Source organism: Strix uralensis, chromosome 4, assembly GCF_047716275.1.
Source record: "Strix uralensis isolate ZFMK-TIS-50842 chromosome 4, bStrUra1, whole genome shotgun sequence".
Taxonomy (NCBI): Eukaryota; Metazoa; Chordata; class Aves; order Strigiformes; family Strigidae; genus Strix; species Strix uralensis.
In genome coordinates, this window is record NC_133975.1 from 115780841 (window position 1) to 115799726 (window position 18886).

Consider the following 18886-nt stretch of genomic DNA (forward strand, 5'->3'; position numbering starts at 1 on the left):
CCTACCACTACACTCCTTGATGAAGAGTCCCACCCCAGCTTTCCTGTAGGCCCCCTTTAAGTACTGGAAGGCTGCTATAAGGTCTCCCTGGAGCCTTTTCTTCTCTAGGCTGAACAACCCCAACTCTCTCAGCCTGTCCTCATAAAGGAGGTGCTCCAGCCCCCTGATCATCTTTGTGGCCTCCTCTGGACCTGCTCCAACAGGTCCATGTCCTCCTTATGTTGGGGGCCCCAGAGCTGGACACAGCACTGCAGGTGGGGTCTCAAGAGAGCGGCGTAGAGGAGGAGAATCCCCTCCCTTGAGGGGCCACACTTCTCTTGATGCAGCCCAGGATACGGTTGGCTTTCTGGGCTGTGAGCACACATTGCTGGCTCACAGTCAGTTTTCCATCCACTAATACCCGTAAGTCCTTCTCCACAGGACTGCTCTCAATCCACTCATTGCCCAGCCTGTATTTGTGCTTGGGATTGCGCCGACCCATGTGCAGGACCTTGCACTTTGGCCTTGTTGAACTTGATGCGGTTTGCACAGGCCCACCTCTTCAGCCTGTCCAGGTCCCTCTAGATGGCATATCCCTTCCCTCCAGCATGTTGACTGCACCACACAGCTGGGTGTCATCAGCAAATTTGCTGAGGGTGCACTCAATCCCACTGTCCATGTTGCTGACAAAGTTGTTAAACAGCGCCAGTCCCAACACTGACCCCCTAAGGAACATCACTTGAACATCAAGTCGTTGACAACAAGTCTTTGAGTGCAACCATCCAGCCAACTCCTTATCCACCCAACGGTCCATCCATCAAACCCACGTCTCTCCAATTTAGAGACCAGGATGTCATGTGGGACAGTGTCAAAAGCTTTGCACATGAAGCTTATATTCAGCAGTAACTAATGAACAAGGAGCATCACTGTAATGAAGTTTTGAAGTTCAGTCTAAAATGCCAAGGCCCTTCTTCATAAAAGACTCAGTTTTTTTAGAGGCACTCTGACAAAGGGTAATAGTGTGTAATTCTACCTTTGGCAGATGTTTACTGTGGATGTTTGGGAGAATGAGATAGCTATTCCATTTGTAAATATCAAATAATCTGTTGGAAAGATGGTAAATATTTCTAGAACCAAGAACAAAGTATGGTTGGTATTCAGACAACCTGGATAACATGATTGCCTGAAGCTTAACTCAGATGTGGCTGCTCCTAAGAAACAAAGGCTAGAGCAGTATTTCAGTAACAGAGAATTAAAGATCAAGGTAATTTAAGGTCGCAACATTTCAAAGTATAAGAAGCAAATCAAACGAGGAAAAGATCACCATGGATTACACACAGCTCACTGAATACCTCTGCTTCATGTGGTCAAGGTAGCCAAAACAAGAAAACATAATATTTCAACTGAAAATGAGAAGAAATAAAATATTAAAAAGTGTCTTATGTGCTCCCAAAATACTGAATGCACTACCCCCCATAAGAAAACATGTTTTCAACAGCAAATTTCAAAGAAAAACAACAGTGAAGGCAAAATAACTACCCAAGATAGAGGGAATTGGCAGACTGTAGCCTTACTTTCAGAAGAAACAAAAGTTATAAAATATGAACTAAGGATTCATAAAACATAAAATAAAGCATATGAAATTGAAGCTGAGGGAAACTAATCTTTCTGACTCACAACAAATAATAAGAAACTAATCAAAACAAGTTACTACACCACAACAGGATACTATGAAATTCACTGCAACTACATGTAATAAACGAACACACTACAAGCTGCAAAAACACTGGGCATTCATTCACTCACTGATAAAAATTCACACGAGCACTATAAACATTGTTCTGAAAAAAAAAAGCTAAAGGCATTCTCTTTTCCCAATATAGCCCCTCTTAAGATTCACTGAAAAACCTTTCCCTTCTGGGAGTCTGCCCATCTGGAGCTGAGGGCAGATGCCCCGTGAGGCTTGGGTTTCCATGTGGGTTTTCTTTCTCCAATCAAAGCAGTGGTTCTTCAGTTTGTTTTTCTGTGCCCTACCTTTTAAGTACAAGGAAGAGATGGGAGCCTATCAGGGTCTAAAGAAACTCTTTCTTTCTGTCAGTTGTCCTCCTCCTCCATAAGCCAGCAAGTGAGCATTTTCAAGGAGCTCTATGCTTCATCCCTCACTCTTCAGCAGCTTAGCCTATATCTAGTCTAACCGTCTCAGTTTAAGGTTAGGTGTGATCTTCATAGGACCAGCACATGGGGTCATGCCCTGTTCTCTTCCTTTGTGCCAGTTTTCTCCTTGGTATATGAACACATATGGACACTGTAGGGATCCCAGATCTCTAGCCAAGAGTTTGGCTTAGAGTTAGGATTAAGAAGGAAAAAATCAGGGAACATGGTGTTCTTGATGAATCAAAAATCAGTGTCCTATAAAGTAGAAGGCAATGCTGCCTTGAGAGAAATGCTTCTATACATAGATTCTCACTTCTTGGTTACTTGTCAATAATGAGAACCTACATACAACTATGTTAAATCTTTATCCACTCAAAGAACGCATGGTGCATTCTGTCCTTCAGCTTCTGCCTTCCATTTGGAAGCCCACCTAATTTTGGTTTGATAATTATCTCAGCTCTTCTACCTTTGCTCTTTTATTTTAGCCAAAATCTAAGCCTAGCTGAAGACCTTCCCTTAATACAAAGTTATGAAAACTTTGTTTACGGCAAAGATTACAACTAACCCTTCTGTTCCCTATTGTCAGCCCTTGTTTGTCCTATGTACTTTGTCAGGATCATGAGTGCACTAATAGACCTTAACAGTCCCAACAAGCTCCACCTGCCCCCCACCCATGGGCTCAGGAGCCCCATTTAAGTTGAACCCTGGATGTTCAGCCCCAACCTGTGCTGTGCAAGTATGGGTCTCCAGCTCAGTGATGACTGTGTCTAGCTATGTTCATCTGGATCTGGACTTACAGACTGATTTCCCAGCTTGACCTCAATCTTTCCTTATCAGAATGTGCCTACAAGTGTAGTGCTAGGGCCTGAATAATAGGCCCCAAAACAAACTTGACCTCTAGATGAACCTCACAGCCAAACATTATCTGTTATTGGTATCTGCTAATTAGTAAAATCTGTATTAAAATTAGCATTTATTAATTAGTATCTGATCAATAATGAAATATGTGTGCTCACTAGGGAAAGATGTAGCTTAGGCAAAATGTAAGCAGCAGTGAGGATGAAATGTTGTGCGAATGTGCATCCAACTTTCCTTGTTTAGCAGTGTTCGAGGCTGAGAACCCAAGTGTTTAGCCTTGTTAGAAAATCCCTTGGTTCTCCCCCCTCCCCGAGCCCTGGCCAGGCTTTGGGTGGAATCCAACAGGAGGATGAAACCAGATGTTTCTGCTCAAAGAAAAGTGCAAGTCATTCTGACTTGCTGGTTTTTGGTATATAAGGCTGGACCCACTTGCAGCAACTTTGGATGCCTCACCTACAGGTGGATGCACTGTGTAGGACTTCCCACTTGCAGGGAAAGGCTCTCCAAATCCGCACTGTAACCAGGGCTCCCCAGCGTATGCGGATGTGGATGATGGTAACATATGCAAGTGATGACGTATCTTTCTTAATTGCTATTCTCCCTGTCGTGTAGGTGCATTATCTTGCTTGTTCTTATTTTCTGTAATTAACTGTATGTAGTAATAATTAAGTGTACTATTCCGAATTTTTCTTATTGCTTATTTTCTGTATTACTTGGTTATATCCTTTAATTATTAACGGTAAAATAAGCCTACTCTTTTCACTCTGGTGTCTGAGTTTAATTGGCATCCTCAATCAGCAAAACAACCAGGCAATCACTACGTTATGTTTGACCCTAGCTATCCTTGCTGGACCTGACCCTAACCTGTAAGTTGCCTTCCCAGCTTGACCTTGGACCTACCTCATTGTTTGCCTGATGATCCGGACTCTTGGCTGAATCTGGGGTGCTTTGCTCACTTTGCTCAGGTGCTGTGGAACTGGGTTCTGGCAGTGAGGCTCTGCCCTATTACTGTTACTGTGCTTGGCTCCTGCCCTTTATGGAGCAGCCAGCCCTCACTGCTCCTGACGCTTTTCTGTTTAACCTTCACAATAAATCCAGTATCTCTATACTTAGTTTCACAATTCCAACAGTAACTCACATGTCAAAACTAAGTGAAACTTTTTTTTAACACTACACAATCCCATGATTTACTCTAATTCTAGGCCTGAACATTAAATCTTAATTCCTTCTGATTCAACAGACTTTTATCTTCTCCTCTTTGCAACCTGAATATTATCCTTTTGAGTCTCACCAGGCGTATGTCCCCATTTCAATAGGGAGAATATGAGTTGTTCCCCGTTATTATTATGAGCCCTGGTGATTGGAATTTAGCTTGAAACCCCTCTAAAGCTAAGAACAGATGCTTCTTGTTCCACTAATTTTGATATTACTTTTCCCCCCTCAAAGGCTGCTGCTAAAAAACCCCAAACAAACCCTTAGCTGAGCTATTTGCTGTGTCCCTTCCTATACTGTGCCAAAGGTTAAGTATAATGTTGAATTTATGCAAATTGAGATCTAGTCCAAAGATACTACAAGTCACTCTGTCTGGTGTTATGCCTTAGCTTTCAAAGGCAGCTTGTGTTTGTTATAAACACTCCACAAATTTTTTAGATCTTTCTCTTCATAACCATAATTTCAGGCCTATGGTTAGCACAGAATAGCCATAAACCAAGCAGTTTAAATCCTGAACTATCCTTCCTTTCCAACACAAATCCTTTCAGAGGACAGATTTGCTAAGTAGGAATAAGCCCCACGTTTCACTCCTTTTTATTCAGAATCTTAAGTGCAACTGTGGGCTTTACACTTAGCATGTGTATCCACTGCCAAGTCATATATTCACACAGTCACATATTAATTCTGACTGAAACCCTTCTCTTTGACATCCAGGTTGGTATTTTAAAGAAAATAGGCTCTATGTGGTAGCTATTCCATTTCCCATCATTAACTCTAGCCCCAATATAAGAAAATGCAGTAAAGCAATACTTGAGTAGAAGGGTATACAGGAGCTATGTTCACTTCTAGATCAACTGGGACCTCACCACCTGTAAGAAGAAAAACAATGGCATTTAGTTGAGAGCAGTGCACCAGTGATAATTAGCTGTATGTAGTTATTCATACCTACATCTTTCATCAGAAGTACACTAACAATGTATTTAAACTTCATGAAAGATGGTGAAATCCTCATCCAACTGAAATCAAGTGCAAAACTTCTGAACTGGGAGTCGGGGTTTCATCAGCCTGCGAAAGATAGGCATTGCCTGTGGTGTTGAGCACCATCTAGTGTCCTCACAGTGGTCAAGGAGATACACTTCTTGGAGCCTTTAGTTGAACGAGCATCAAAGCAAAGAAAAAAAAGAGCATGGCTTAAGGTGAAGTTGCTCTGTGCCAGGGAACTTATTTCTGACTTTCGTGGGCTCTCAACAGTGTCATTTTTCTCCAATGACATCTGCTGCACCGTGCATTTAGTCATTTGCTGTCCTGAATATAATCCAAACCACTAGCTTCTAACATTTTTCATTGAAACACCAAACGTAGCAGGATAAGCCATCGTAAATTTAATTTTGCAGCAGCTTTTATATACTGCCTCACAAGCATCTACTACATCCCCCAAGAAAAATGGCAGAAAATCCTACATGTATATATTTATTTACACCCAAACAAAAAATGTCATTGCTTTAGCATCTTTCATTTTTATTTGACATCCCCTTTTAAATTCTCTTTTAGCCTTCTTTTTAACTACAGATGGATGTGTGTCAACTGTGGTCACCACTGCTTCTCTATATAATTTTTGAGGACATAATTCAGTGTTGACTGACAATGAGTAAGTCATTCCCCACACTAACAGTTAATAGTCAAGGTTTTGACAAATCACACAGATTTGAAATCCACTTTGCTCATAGTTGATTCAAGTTGTGAAGCAGTTCAGAAAGAATTTTACAAGAGCTCCCAGCAGCAGTATGAGAAAACTACTGTTTTCTCATAATTCCAGAATATAACAATATATAGCAATTCATTTTAGATGTAATGCTATGCAGTTACTGAATTCTTTTAACTAACACAGGAAGTATGTGTTAAACAGTTACTGAATTTGGACAAATATTGAAATACCTTCTGCACAAGCAAACTTTCCAAACGTCATTGTGGTGCACATCAGTGAACTGTACACATCTGACCAAATCAGATTTTGTCAATTTAGATGATCTTTTGGCTTCATTGAGGATTTTTCCCTGCAACACATTCCCTAATAATTTAATTCAATGGAACCATGTCAGTAAGACATATTTATGTATAAAGATGTACTACTTTTTAAGTACATATACATCAGTTGTTGAAGACTGTTGCACACATAATAGTCTCCATTGGTATTTCCCTCAATGCATTTCACCCAGAACACAGCCAACTGCCAAAACACAACTGTTTTGAGTTTCCCCTCTGGAGTGTGAAACAAAGAAATTGACTCAACAGTAAAGTTTTTTACTGTTAAGCAGGTATTCTTTATTAGCAGCGCTGGGGTCACCCTGGGGATTCTCCACCATAAGGGCTCCCCCGAGTTAGTAAGGGACATCAGTTTACATACATAAAAATCGTACATATTAATGAGATTTCCTAGGAAGGGTTGTTTTATGATAATGAGTTCTCAGAAGCCATTTACATAAGTTGACACCCCTTTGAGCATGCATCCTAAGTTCTGTTGGGGGCCTTTGGTGGTTGAGGGAAGAAATAGTCATCCTCACGGTGTCTGCTAGTTGACCTTCTTTCCAGAGCATGTGCTGTCAAGTAAAGTCCAGGTGTCTTCTTCCTAAATCAGCAAAAATCATCCTTCTCATTACAGGGTCTCTGTATCCTTTTGAGTCCCTCCTATCTTAGTTCACACATTCCAGGAACTGTCCCAAGTGTCCACTGAAGATCTTGAGTCTCAGTTATCAATGATTTACATAGGAAGCCTAACGAGCATCTTACTCCTACCTAAACAGACGAAGCCTAGGGAAAGTTAGGGAGTCTTGGGGAAACAAAGATACAAATGAAGCAAAACACAAGCAAAGCTTTCATATATCACAGTTTAGTCCTAATCAAGGACTGTCATGAATTCATTTGTTTGAGCTCTTTCAAGTGCCTGCGCAATTATAACAAACCCACTCGAACGGGTAGCGCGGGAAAAGGTGAGCGCTGCCTCAGGCCACTGGGGCACGGGCCCACCCACCAGGGCGCGCTGGAGGCCGACGCTCCGCGCTGCGGCTGGACTGCCTGAACTCGGCCTCTCCTCTACCACCCCAGGAAGCAGCACTGGCACTGAAACGACGGCGGCTCGGGGCCAGCAACCACAGCCGCTGCAGCCGGAGAACGGTTTTATTAACGGTTTTCCCTTATTCAAGGGAGACGAGCAGCGCCACGGGAACGCGGCCATTTTGGGCGAGGCCAAGCACGCCACAGAGGGGCGCCCGCCCGAGCCAAGATGGCCGCCGGCCAACCCGCCCCGCCCCGCCCGGGCCGGCCCCGCCCCCGCCTCGGCTCGGATGCAGACGGGCGCGCACCGGAAGTGGTTCTCCCCATGCCGGAAGTGCCGCGGTTCCGGAGCGGTGGCCGGGCGGCGATGGCAGCGGGCCGGCAGCGGCGTGGCGGGCCGGAGGCACCCTCCGCCTCCCGGCGCGGCGACGCGGGCTGAGGGGAGCGGGCCGCCTGCCGCCGCCCTCCCGCTCCCTCCTTCTCCGCTGGAGGAAGGTAAGGGGCTGCCGGCGTCGGTGAAGGAGCTGTTGCGGCGGAGCGCTTCTCGCCCGGAGCGGGGGTCTGAGCGCTGCGGGCGTCGCCAGCGGCCGGTTTGCGCGGCCTGTTGCGGGAGGAGAGCCCCGGAGCACCCGCGGAGTGGGGGTGGGCGTCTGCGGTAACCATCGCGGGTGTCTCCGAAAGCTGCAAGTAAAAATAGTGTCTCGAAACGGAAAATAACAATGAGAAAACTCTAAGCGTTATTTCTGCCTCTTTCGGTGTAACCTAGAGCTAAGGCTTCTCTTCTGGTTACTGTTGCCTAACAAGGGCAGGATTAAAACCAGCTAATGTTTACTTTCTTAAATTTTCTGCAATTTTAATAGTGTTTGTGTTTTCAATATGTGCATTACTTCTGAAGATTTATTTTCTCGGAAGGCGACTTGTTAGCCATCTCTAAAATGCCTAACTACCAGAAAAAAACGGGCAGTGACTTAGCTATTGGGTAAACTTGGACTCTGGAACTTAAGTTTTTATCCAGTAGACTAACAACTTCTTACATAAATTTTTCAGTTGCCCTCCTACAAGTATTAACTTGGTGTATTAAAGGGACACATACTGTTATGTAGAAGAATAAGGTAAACAACAAATTGCTGTCACAGATGTAAGTAATGGCATTCTCGGGTATTTACTGTCACTATGTGTTTGACTCTTTTAGCCACCATAAATGCAGTAGTGTGAGGGCCAGAACAGCTCCAGGGCTACCCTGATCAGATTCTGTCATGTCAGGATTGAGGATATCCTTCAGCTATGGAAAACCAGGAAGTCTTTCAAGATCGCTCACCAGACAGATTAGTCTGCCTTTAGGAAGGGGCATTTAGAAAGGTGTAGTGATTTTTTTTTTTTATCATTATGGTAAACTCTCTCATGCTTCCAGTAATAATTGTAGTTCTGTATGCAGATATCATCCTTAAATAAGCATTTCTGCCTAGTATTTTAAAAGCCTGATGTATTTTCTTAAAACAGTACTGCATAAATTGATTTCACTCCACTCTTAAAAAAAGATAGAAAATGTAAAACCCCAGCAGTCTGAAAAAGCATATTTGTTGGGAGAACTCTAACCAGCTGCAGTGAAGCAGTGATTCTCCCTGCCCTGCGCAAGGGCCCTTTTCAGGGAAGGTGGTGACGACTTCTTGGTTTGAGTGGAGGTACTTCAGCTAGAGGGTTTGTGACTGGTTTGTAGAGTGTTTCAAGTCACGTAGGCCCATACAGCCAGCCAGAGATCTTAAAGCAGCTAAAGTCAAGCCCAGTAGTGTCTGTGGTGCTTCAATAATTTGTGCTGCTTCTGAAAATGCCAGTTGACTGGTGTCTGGTTTGTTCTGCACAGAGTCAGTTACTAGTACGGGTGTTCAATTTCTTTCCTCCAGAAGGCATACTGCAACTGTTCACACAGGTAGAGCAGAAATACTGTTAGGTGCAAGTAATATGCTTATAGTATCCTCATGTGTGCAAATGGGTACAAATACATACCATTAGTATGTGTCTTCTCATGTTCAAATTGAAAACATCCTTTTATATGGTTCGTAGATGGGCACTCATCTGTAGCTTAATAAAACTGAATGTTGCTACACTGCAAACAAGCAGTGATGCTCCTGTTACTGGCTGGCTAGCAGCGTGTTTGTCTTGCAGACATCAAAGACCTTTACAAACTTTCTGTATTTATAGAAAGTCTTATATTATCCCCACCCTGCGGCTAGAGGCACTTCTGACAAATGGGGTAAGTAACTTACCCAATTCATGACTTCTGTTTTATTTACTCAGTACTTGACTTTAGCCTACTATAACTTTGATAGCTAGCAGACCCTAAACTAGCCAGAGCCATTACATTAGCCATTAGCCTGTTGCTGGCATAGTAGTATGATTTTCTCTGATGTAGAGAGAACTCAGGTCTTCAGAAATGGCTACGTGTGCTGTTTTTACTAATGCGTAATGAAAAGTTATAAAAAGTTAACTTAGGAAAACCAAGATTCATCTGTGTCCCCACTTTCTCCAAGCTGTACTGAAGGTGTATGTTGCCTTTTGTTCCAGGTGCAGAGCATGGAGAATGATGAACTTCCGCCAGAGGATGGGATGGATTGGTGTGGGGTTGTACTTGTTAGCAAGTGCTGCAGCTTTTTATTACGTCTTTGAAATCAATGAGACTTACAACAAACTAGCACTGGAGCACATTCAGCAACACCCCAAGGAACCACAGGAAGGAACCACATGGACGCACTCCTTAAAAGTACGACTGCTATCCTTGCCTTTTTGGCTGTGGACTATAATATTTTTAATACCATATTTACAGATGTTCTTGTTCCTCTATTCCTGTACAAGAGCTGACCCCAAAACTGTTGGGTATTGCATCATTCCTATCTGCTTGGCTGTTATTTGCAATCGTCATCAAACATTTGTGAAGGCCTCTAATCAGATCAGTAGATTACAACTGATTGACACTTAACTCAATTTCTAGTTTCTGTAGCTGTTTTGGAGCAATTGCATATGCCTGATCTAATCACAAGACTGAAGTTCTGAGTGAAGGCTGGAAAGAGCCTTTTCTTTCAAACTGTTAAGCAATGAAGAGAGTGACTGTTTTCTATTTAAAAAAAAAAAAAAGTAACTACAAAGGTTTTTAAATATGGGTCTATCAGAATGGCCAGAGTGGGAGAGCCCTATGTGACACTTGATGGAAGTATTCCTCATTTTGCCTTAATGATGCAAAATTGCAACACTCCATCTGAAACATCCTGTGGGGAAATAAGTTTCTGGTCCATGACTTTACTCCTCTGTGCAAAAAAGTGATTTCCTATGTTTTCCCTTGAAGTAAAAATCAATTAAAAGGTACCTCTTTTGTGGTAAATGTAAAAGGAAGAAAAATCAGAACATGATTATAAAAGCTGCACTTAACACAATTCTTTGCTTTTTCTTTTTTAAGTAATTAATATCTACATCAGTGTTTGTTTCTAATGAAGTTTTTTTTAAAATAAATTTAGATATAAATATAGGAAGCAAAGAATAAAGTTTGTGCAAACCTTTAAAGGGGCAAAGGTACTTTTTTTTTTTCTGTGGTAGCATACTGTTTTTCATTGACCACAAAAGTACCATGTTGTAGTAGTGAGGAGTGGCATGGGCCTGGAGGTTGTGCTTTAAACTCTTTTCCTATGATGTCGAAAGCAGCTTATGCTGTCATTGTAGTCTGCACAAAACTTTATTTGCATTTCCTTCTATCTGTAGAAATGTCCTTTGATAAAATTACAAGTGATTGGAATTTACTACCATTCTAATTTCACTCTGAACATGATGCAAAACCATGTTCTGGAAGCACGGAATTGGGTATTAGGTAAACTTTGAATTTGGGAAAGTTAACTGGTATTAGGCTGGGGGGGTGCTACAGACAAGTTGTAAGACAGATAACCATGTTTCTTCCAGAAATTAGAAGTAATAGACCTTTTTATTCTTGCAATGAATGCAAATTTCTTCAGTCATACTGAAATTCCACTGAGATTTCTTACCATAGTTTCAACTTCTATTTTGGCATAGCATTTAATTCTAACTACTGGATTGTGTGTTTTGAATAATATCGAACCTGTTCTTTCTTCTTGTCCTCTTTTCTTTTTAGAATAACTAAATTTTTGAGCCAGCCATGATGGAAGTAACCTTCCAAATGTGAAAACAGTGCAAAATACACTCTTCAAAATCAGTAGGCCCAAAACAATCATGAACTAAAGTCCTCGATGATAATTTCAATTGTATGTGATTGTCAGTACCTAATCATCACAAATGTTAATCCATTTCTGACTACTTTAAGGGAATCCTGGAGAATATCAGCTTTCTCTTGCTTTAGAAAGAGAACACTATTTTCAGTGTTGCTGTGTTTAAGCATGGCAGTTACAACACCTTAAACTTTCTGTTTGCATTTGGAGATGTTTTGAGACACTGGTTTCAAATGCCAGCATTGGTGCTAGGACCTGAAAACAATGTAGCCTTTACAAGAAAGTTTTAAGTTCTAAGTGCAATATGAAAAGGAGGGAGCTGCCATCTTAGTATGCTGGAGTAAGAATAAAGTATAAACTCTTGAGTTGTAGTATCTTGGGGAGTCAGATCTTTTAAGTTGTGTTGTTTCCTAACTTTAAAAATCACCATCCTATTTATCTATAAAATAAAAACTTTTCAATGTTTGTAAACAGAAGTCTGTTAATGCAGATGCATATCAATGCCTTTTTTTTTACATATGTTTGTTGCTAGGTAGCAGTCCTTGCAGTCAGCTGCTGCAGTTTACTATCCTGTCCTTTCTTCAGTGTGTATGTTTGGTTGATCTTTTTGTTGTCCTTTTATGTTCTGTACCCCAATTACATGTCTGTAGCCTGAAGTTTTGGGGCTGGATGGATGAAACTTAATCCCTTTGTCATTTCTCTACCTTTGTGTAACAGGGAGATACCTCTGGCTGGACTATGTTGTTAACTCGATACTGTACTTTTTAAAATGAGTAGTTATGTTGTGTCTAGATGGAGTTATTTAAAGAACAACAACATAAGAGGAAGCATCAAAAATAGAAAATTATAGGGAGAACTGCCTAAGTTTCTGTTGTGCAAGCATGTGGCCATTAGCAAATTCATCAGCGTGCCTGATGTGATGAGCCAAGCTGTCTGGATGTGGAGCACGTGCTGGGCGCAGTGGTGACTTACAGAACAGAGGTTTGTGTTTGTAGACTTTTCCATCAGAAGCCTGTTCTTGGATTAAAGCTGTTGACAAGTGTGAGCTTTACACCTAACTACCGAAAGACACACTATCTAATTCAAGCAAATTCTATTTCTGTGAGGATTTGCACTTGAGGTGGAAAGCAGCAATGGAGAGAATTAATATAAACTACTAATGTAGCACATAGGAATACTGAGCAACAGGAGTAGGCGAAGAGGAAAGCTAGCTCCACTGGTGCTTCCAGCATTTTTGACACCACTGTAACATCAACAGGTGAAGTCTTACCCACAGAGTAAGTAAAGGAAAGACTATAAAAATTAATGATTACATTGTTTTTCACTGTAGTCTTTTAAAAGAAGTAGTGAAATAACTTTTAAGCTTGGTTATCCTGGAGATCTGTAGATAGTGTCAGGGCTAATGAGTTTTCAGTCACAGAAGATAACTGCCTATAACACAAATTGACATCATCTGCAAGCTTATGGGATAATCAAGCTTAAAGAAGTTTTACAACCTCTTTAAAGACTACAGTACTTCTCAATTAGTTCTTGATAGTAAATGGCAGATAATAGCCCAAATCAGTTTCTACAGAAAGGGCACTGATAAATGATGTGAGACTAGCTTATATTAGAACTTGCTCATACAGATCTGGTTAGTTCTTTTCACTGAGTGGACAGAAAAGATGAATTGCTACAACTTCCACTTAGGGCTGGGAAAGCTGCTTTTACTCAGGCTCTTTTAACTTAAAATGAGTTAGCTCAGACCTGATCTTGAAGAGCTTTCTAAAGCCAAAGCTATAATAATAGAGGCAGTAATGAAGTCCTTGGAAGATTGCTAACCTCTGCCAGCTTAGCGATCATTCAGAGCTTTAATTTTCTGCCAAGAAAGAGAGTAGTTGTAACATGAGGATGATTATTTTCACGGCTGTGTCACCTACCCTGGATTTCTTTTTATTATGTTTGTGTCACAAGATAAAGCTTTGTCAGGCTGCTTGAGCATCACTCTTGGGCAGTTTGAGTGTTAGTTTCATTAGCTGCTTGACCTTCACCTGGCAGTCCCTTCCTGTTTTAGGAAAATGTCTGCCACATTTTTTGAAGTGCTGCTGAGCCTGTTCTTCACTTCCTCCTGTGGGAGAGCAGGTCCAATGAAGAGCATAACTTCAGGCTGCAGCCCTTCAAATTTGGACAGAAGTAAGGTGCAATAAAATGTGTTCCTTCTGATGCATGTTTCTTCCAGCAATGAAGTAGAACTGCAACCTTTGTTTCTTTTTTAATTAAAAACATGAGGATTGACTTATCCTTAGAACAAAACTTTCCAGTTTATGCAGGATACCTATTAACTCCCCCTATTTTCTTTTGCCTGGTCCATTGTCTTAAAAGGATGCTCTCTAGTTTATAAATCTATTTGTTTCTAAAAAATGCTGCTTTTTGTGTGCCAGTCTTGGATGAGGCCCTCTTTTCTACATATGACCTAATGCATGAAAGCAGTTTAATAACTTTATCAGGTAGTTAATTTGTAAGAACTGACTCATCTTAGCTCTCCTTAAAGCTAGCCCTATGGTACAGGTTTCTTCTGGAAAGAAAGAACATGCTACAGCCACAACAAGGTACTTCTGCTCAACTCTCAGTCCTCAAAGCCCATGAGTAGCCCAGTAAATTTTGGCTAGTGGATGTGCCCAGAACCACTGCTCGGTTGTTTACACTGCTGAGTGTTAACCTCGTTACCATATATTAAGCCCCATGATACGTTATTATGTCCGAACTGCCAGATTACTGTGTATTTTAGAGAGAATCTAGTATGTGTAGTAGCTTGTTTATAAATTAACTTTGAAGCTAGAATGAGTGGGAATTACACAGGGGCTGCAATTGGTGAATCACATTCAAACCCTTTTAATGAAAATGATGAGAGTGAATCTCTCTCCTAGGAGCTAGGAAAGGTCTTGCACTTTTAGACAATGCCATGATTATCGGGCATAATGGGATCATCCCCTTTCCCTCACAGAACCATCTGAGTGTTTAATATCATACTTGTGATTTTAAACTTTTTTTTTTTAAAACAGAGCACTGCAACCTGTTAAATTCCTTTGTGACTTTAGCCTCAAAATTGTTTGAACCAGCAAATTCAGTATTTTAAAGCAGTAACAATAGAGTATGTCATATAATCTCAGTCTATGTGAAGGAGACTTGCTTTGACATTTTTGCTGTTCTGTTTTGCAACTAGTAAAAGTAGTTGATTCTCATCTAAATACTACCAAGAACATAATTCAGTATCACTTCAGCTCTCTTAATTCAGTAGAAACATACGAGCATTCTTCCCCCTTGATTGGTAAGGAAATCCATCTAGCCCCCTCTGGCTACTAAAACTAAGTTCTATTAGTAAGAAAAACTATGCTAAACGGTGCAGATGTGGTGAACTGGGCTTGTTCTGTGCCAGGCTGAAGTCTGGTTAAGGTACAAAAGCACTAGCATATCTCCAAGATGAAGAGTATGCCGTCTTCCGTCAAGGCTTATCTACTCTATCTCAAATGCAGGGGCCACAGCTGATATATGGCATGCATAAAGCTTCATCCCTTAGGACAGCTTTGTAAAAGTCATCGCAGACTTTTGCTATATTCTCCACACACATAAACTTTAGGTTTTTCTGTCTTCACAAAATTTTGGAGGCTCTCTCGCAGGCATGGAAGAACTTGTATGCTTTTCTGACTTGTTTGCTTGGAAAAAGGGTGCCATGACCAGTGAGCAACACCAGCTGGTTCTCTCTGTTGCCCCCTGTACCTTTCCCTGGTTGTTTGGCTAGGAGGACAGTACAGGAAGCAGGAGACTGCAGTCCTTCTGGGGGAGGAAGGGGGTCCCTAGAAGGATTCCAGAACACAGCTGTAGGGTAGGTCCTAAAACAGATTTGGGGGGGGGGGGAATACTTATCTACACATAGTTAAGTTTTCAGGGCCTAGTTACCTTGTAGCAATTCTCAGAAAAATAAAGTTCTCTGTTGAGTTAGGGCACTTCTGTCACAAGCAAACTGTTTTAGAATTATATAAGGCCCCATGAAACTCCAGTACACTTTTCGTTGTTCAAAAGCTTTTGTGGACACAATAAGGACTAGAAATGGTTCTTTAAAGGCAAAAATTTGAGTGGTGATTCTTGACCCAGTGCTCATTGATACCTTCTGGAGCTCAGGTACAGTGGTTACTGTGTCCAGGTTGACTAAAGGTAAGTATCCCATTACTGGAGTATTACCTGCATTTACTCCCACACTAATAAAGTTAGGGTTTGTTGCTTTAGACCAGAGGTTTACAGCCCATGATGTGCCAGTGGACTATATATACAAAATTTGTATATAAAGGCTACAAATCCATGCCTAATGTTAAATGTTGCTTTTTAGCCATTCCACAGTTCATACCATTGTGGAGTGTTGGAGGACTGTAGTCTGGAGGAGAGGGTGGGAGCAAAGAAAAAAAAATGCTGCTCCTCAGATGTAGCTCTACAGCAAGCTTTCAGAGCTGCAGAACAGAGCTCATAAAAGATGTCATCACTTTAGCACGGGTCATATGAAGGAGCCCTTCTGATACATTTATCAGGCTCGGATTTTTGTACTAAGTCTTGCCTTTGCCATTTTGATAAGCCACTTCCTTCAGTGCCACTTCCTTCAATAAATTATCTACCCTAAAACACCATTTTATCACTTTAAGATTTTGCAGGCTGACAAGAGATCAGAGTTAATTTGTGTAATTTTCTCAACCCTAGGGCCTCAGCAACTAAAGCTCCCTAATGTTCAGAGTTGGACTTTTCTCCTCAGTTATGCCTCTGTAATATCTGCTAACAGAATAGTGAGTGTGTGAATTTCTTAGAATAAGAGTAGATAAAGATGTCAGAACTATGTTTGCTGGATGTCTTTTCCAACTCCCCCTCCCATTTCAAACAAATGCAGGTAATTTTGTGGTCATAAAAGTTCATCATTTATTCCAATACTTTGTCCTCCATACACAAGTCTCAAGATTTGCTTAGTTTCCATAATACATAAACTATGCCAGCGGAACACATGAAAAAGAAAAAAAAAAAAAGGTTTACACACTATTAAATCTGTTAATTTCTGCTAGAGAAGACTCTCAGGCTGTACAATAAGCTCTATCGACTGGCTGTCAATGTTTTATGCCTGTTCACAGAAGCATGCACCAAAAAACTGGGAATTCAAGTAACATATGAGAAGCATCTGTTACTTAATGCCATTCCACATGTTGCATTATCATCAAAAGAATGAACAAGCTACCTTAGCAGAGAGATTGGGTTATGCTGATTTACAGCCAAGAACTGTTATACATAATGTACTCATAGACGTTACTCAAATATTTATACTTTCTCCCCTTCTAAAATAAACTACAGCAACCAGCTGTGGCAGGTGCACCCACCCTGATGAAGATGGGGCTTCCTGGCTGTTGAGATATAGCGGCTGCTGATTCCTTCTTCATGCCCTTGTTCTCAGGACTTTATGGTAACTGGAGCCCTCGGCCGGTAAGAGCGAGACTGACCACAGGTCAGATTCGGCTGGGGTATAAATGGAGTCCCCTGGGGGAGCCATTTCGAGCCAGTCCTCTTTGGGGCAGCAGAGTCGAGGACTCTCCCCTTGGGTCAGGGCACTGCCCAAGAAAACTCCTTGAGGCTGAGAGCCCTCATTTTGGATTGTCATTAAATCCTAGGAATTCTTTGAATTGACTGTGCGGTAATAGTTTTCCTCTCACAGACATCTGAATCTGTCATTTACTAACGACTGCTGGAGGGCCAATTGCTTGTACTAAAATTTTAAGTATTTATCCTGTTAGAGCCTCTGCAACACCAGTGTAGGACCCTACTACATTTCCCCTAGTGTCTGCACAATCTTTTGTTTATAGAAAGCATCTCAAAAAATCACTCTGCTCTTCTTTTTTCTTATTTTTAGGTAATGTTGAGGGTTCTGTGTAGGCAGAATATTAAGCAGTGATGTTCACTTTATTAGACTTAGCTACCAAATGAGCCTAAAAATCAACCTGGGTGAAACTCAGTGATGGAAGAAAGTATATAAAGATTGACTGCTGCATGAAACTAAAAAAGGGAAACCCCTCCCCCATTTGGAGAAAACAGGCTTAGGACAGACAAGTTTTTGAATTGTGGAATATTGAAGATAATTATTGAAGTCACACTGACATGTCACTTTCCTGACTGTCACAAAACCAGGATTTTTTGAAACCAAGATTCCCAGCTCTTTCAATCTACTTTGTCTATGACCTTTTCCAGGAAAATAATTGATGAGTGACTAAAATAAACCTTTTAGATGATAGGCAAAAATGACCTTCCGTTGCAGCACTGTACATGACTCTAACAGGACCGTTCAGCAGTAGACACGGTCCTACAGATGTTTTTTTAATTTTGAATACTATAGTGGTCTTATATTGGCATCTCTCCATACAAATAAAGTTGTCTGGTACCATTTTAAGATCATATCTGCCAAAATAACTCTTTCCAGATTTTATTACTTTATTTTGAAAGTTTAAGTCACATGAAGAAATACTATGACTTGTAAAAAGTCATTAAAAATGTACCAGTCAGAAGACTTGTGAGCGCTGCTTTATATTTGTCAACTAGTTTACTAAGAATTCTTCTCAGTGTAACATTGGTATGCTGTAAGCGATACGCTGCTAACACCAAGGCGCATCCTTTCGTTAAGGCTCCGTATTAAAATAGCGCCGGGATCGACATTTCACTTGTAAAAACACGAGTAGAAGAGACGCAGGCGCCTGCCGGGCCGAGCGGCCTACCCCCGCCCGGGGCACCGTGCCCGGGGGCCCTGACACCCGGAGTGTCCCTTTCTAGGCCTAAGCTCGGTCTCTAACGCCATCATCAGGGCTGAACTTTCGTCCGCTTCGGGGGTGGGTCATCGGCGCTCGCTTTCGTGTCGATGTTGTTTTCGTCTTCGTCTTCATCCTCCTCCTCGTCGTCGTCGTCGTCGTCGTCGTCATCCTCGACATTACCTGTCAGTGTTTAAGCGCGGCGCCGATGAGCGGCGGGGGGCGCAGGCGGCGCCCCAGGGGCGGCCGAGCCCCCTCCCCACGCTCCCACCCGGCCGCTCCCCGCGTCCCCCCCCGCCACTCACCGCGCGGCCCGCCGCCGCCCTCCGCCTCTCTCTCCTCCTGCACCAGGGGCGCCAGCAGCTCCACCACCCGCTCCTGCATCTCGGCCAGGGCCCGCCGCAGCCCGCGCAGCTGCCCGCCCTCGCCCTCCTCCGCCGGGCACGGCACCCGCACCGAGCGCGTCTGCCCGTCGCGGCCCCGCAGCTCCGCCACCAGCTCCATCGCCGTGCCCCGCCCCGCCCGGCGGTCGCGCGCCCCCCCGCCGCCTGCCGCGGGGCTGCCCGGCCGCTCCCCGCTGACGCGCGGCCCCGGTCACGTGGACGC

At 42.4% G+C, this 18886-nt stretch overlaps 2 protein-coding genes across 5 annotated transcripts; one reads left to right on the forward strand and one right to left on the reverse strand.

The window, feature by feature from the left end:
* The first annotated feature begins 3444 nt into the window (after positions 1–3444).
* LYSET (lysosomal enzyme trafficking factor) lies at positions 3445–11956 on the forward strand. Of its 4 annotated transcripts, none has more exons than XM_074868647.1 (2): positions 3445–3546; positions 9817–11956. In XM_074868647.1, the coding sequence occupies exon 2, from the start codon at positions 9833–9835 to the stop codon at positions 10226–10228; it is 396 nt and encodes a 131-aa protein (XP_074724748.1). In that variant the 5' UTR covers positions 3445–3546; positions 9817–9832; the 3' UTR covers positions 10229–11956. The 4 variants fall into 4 exon arrangements, with proteins under 4 accessions (XP_074724748.1, XP_074724746.1, XP_074724747.1 ...); XM_074868645.1 differs by lacking the exon at positions 3445–3546 and adding an exon at positions 3553–7749; XM_074868646.1 differs by lacking the exon at positions 3445–3546 and adding an exon at positions 7758–8613.
* A 5989-nt stretch (positions 11957–17945) lies between these two features.
* GON7 (GON7 subunit of KEOPS complex) lies at positions 17946–18858 on the reverse strand. Its single transcript, XM_074868649.1, has 2 exons — positions 18586–18858; positions 17946–18463 (listed from the first exon to the last, which is right to left on the reverse strand). Exons 1-2 carry the CDS (start codon positions 18782–18784, stop codon positions 18333–18335), a joined length of 330 nt encoding a protein of 109 aa, XP_074724750.1. The 5' UTR covers positions 18785–18858; the 3' UTR covers positions 17946–18332.
* Positions 18859–18886: the final 28 nt, after the last annotated feature.

Excerpts from the sequence above, each read along its gene's own strand:
- GON7 (XM_074868649.1), bottom strand. The coding sequence starts at position 18,784 with ATGGAGCTGGTGGCGGAGCTGCGGGGCCGCGACGGGCAGACGCGCTCG. Across the intron at positions 18,464-18,585 it reads GGGCGGCGGCGGGCCGCGCG|GTAATGTCGAGGATGACGAC; the intron begins GTGAGTGGCGGG and ends AAACACTGACAG.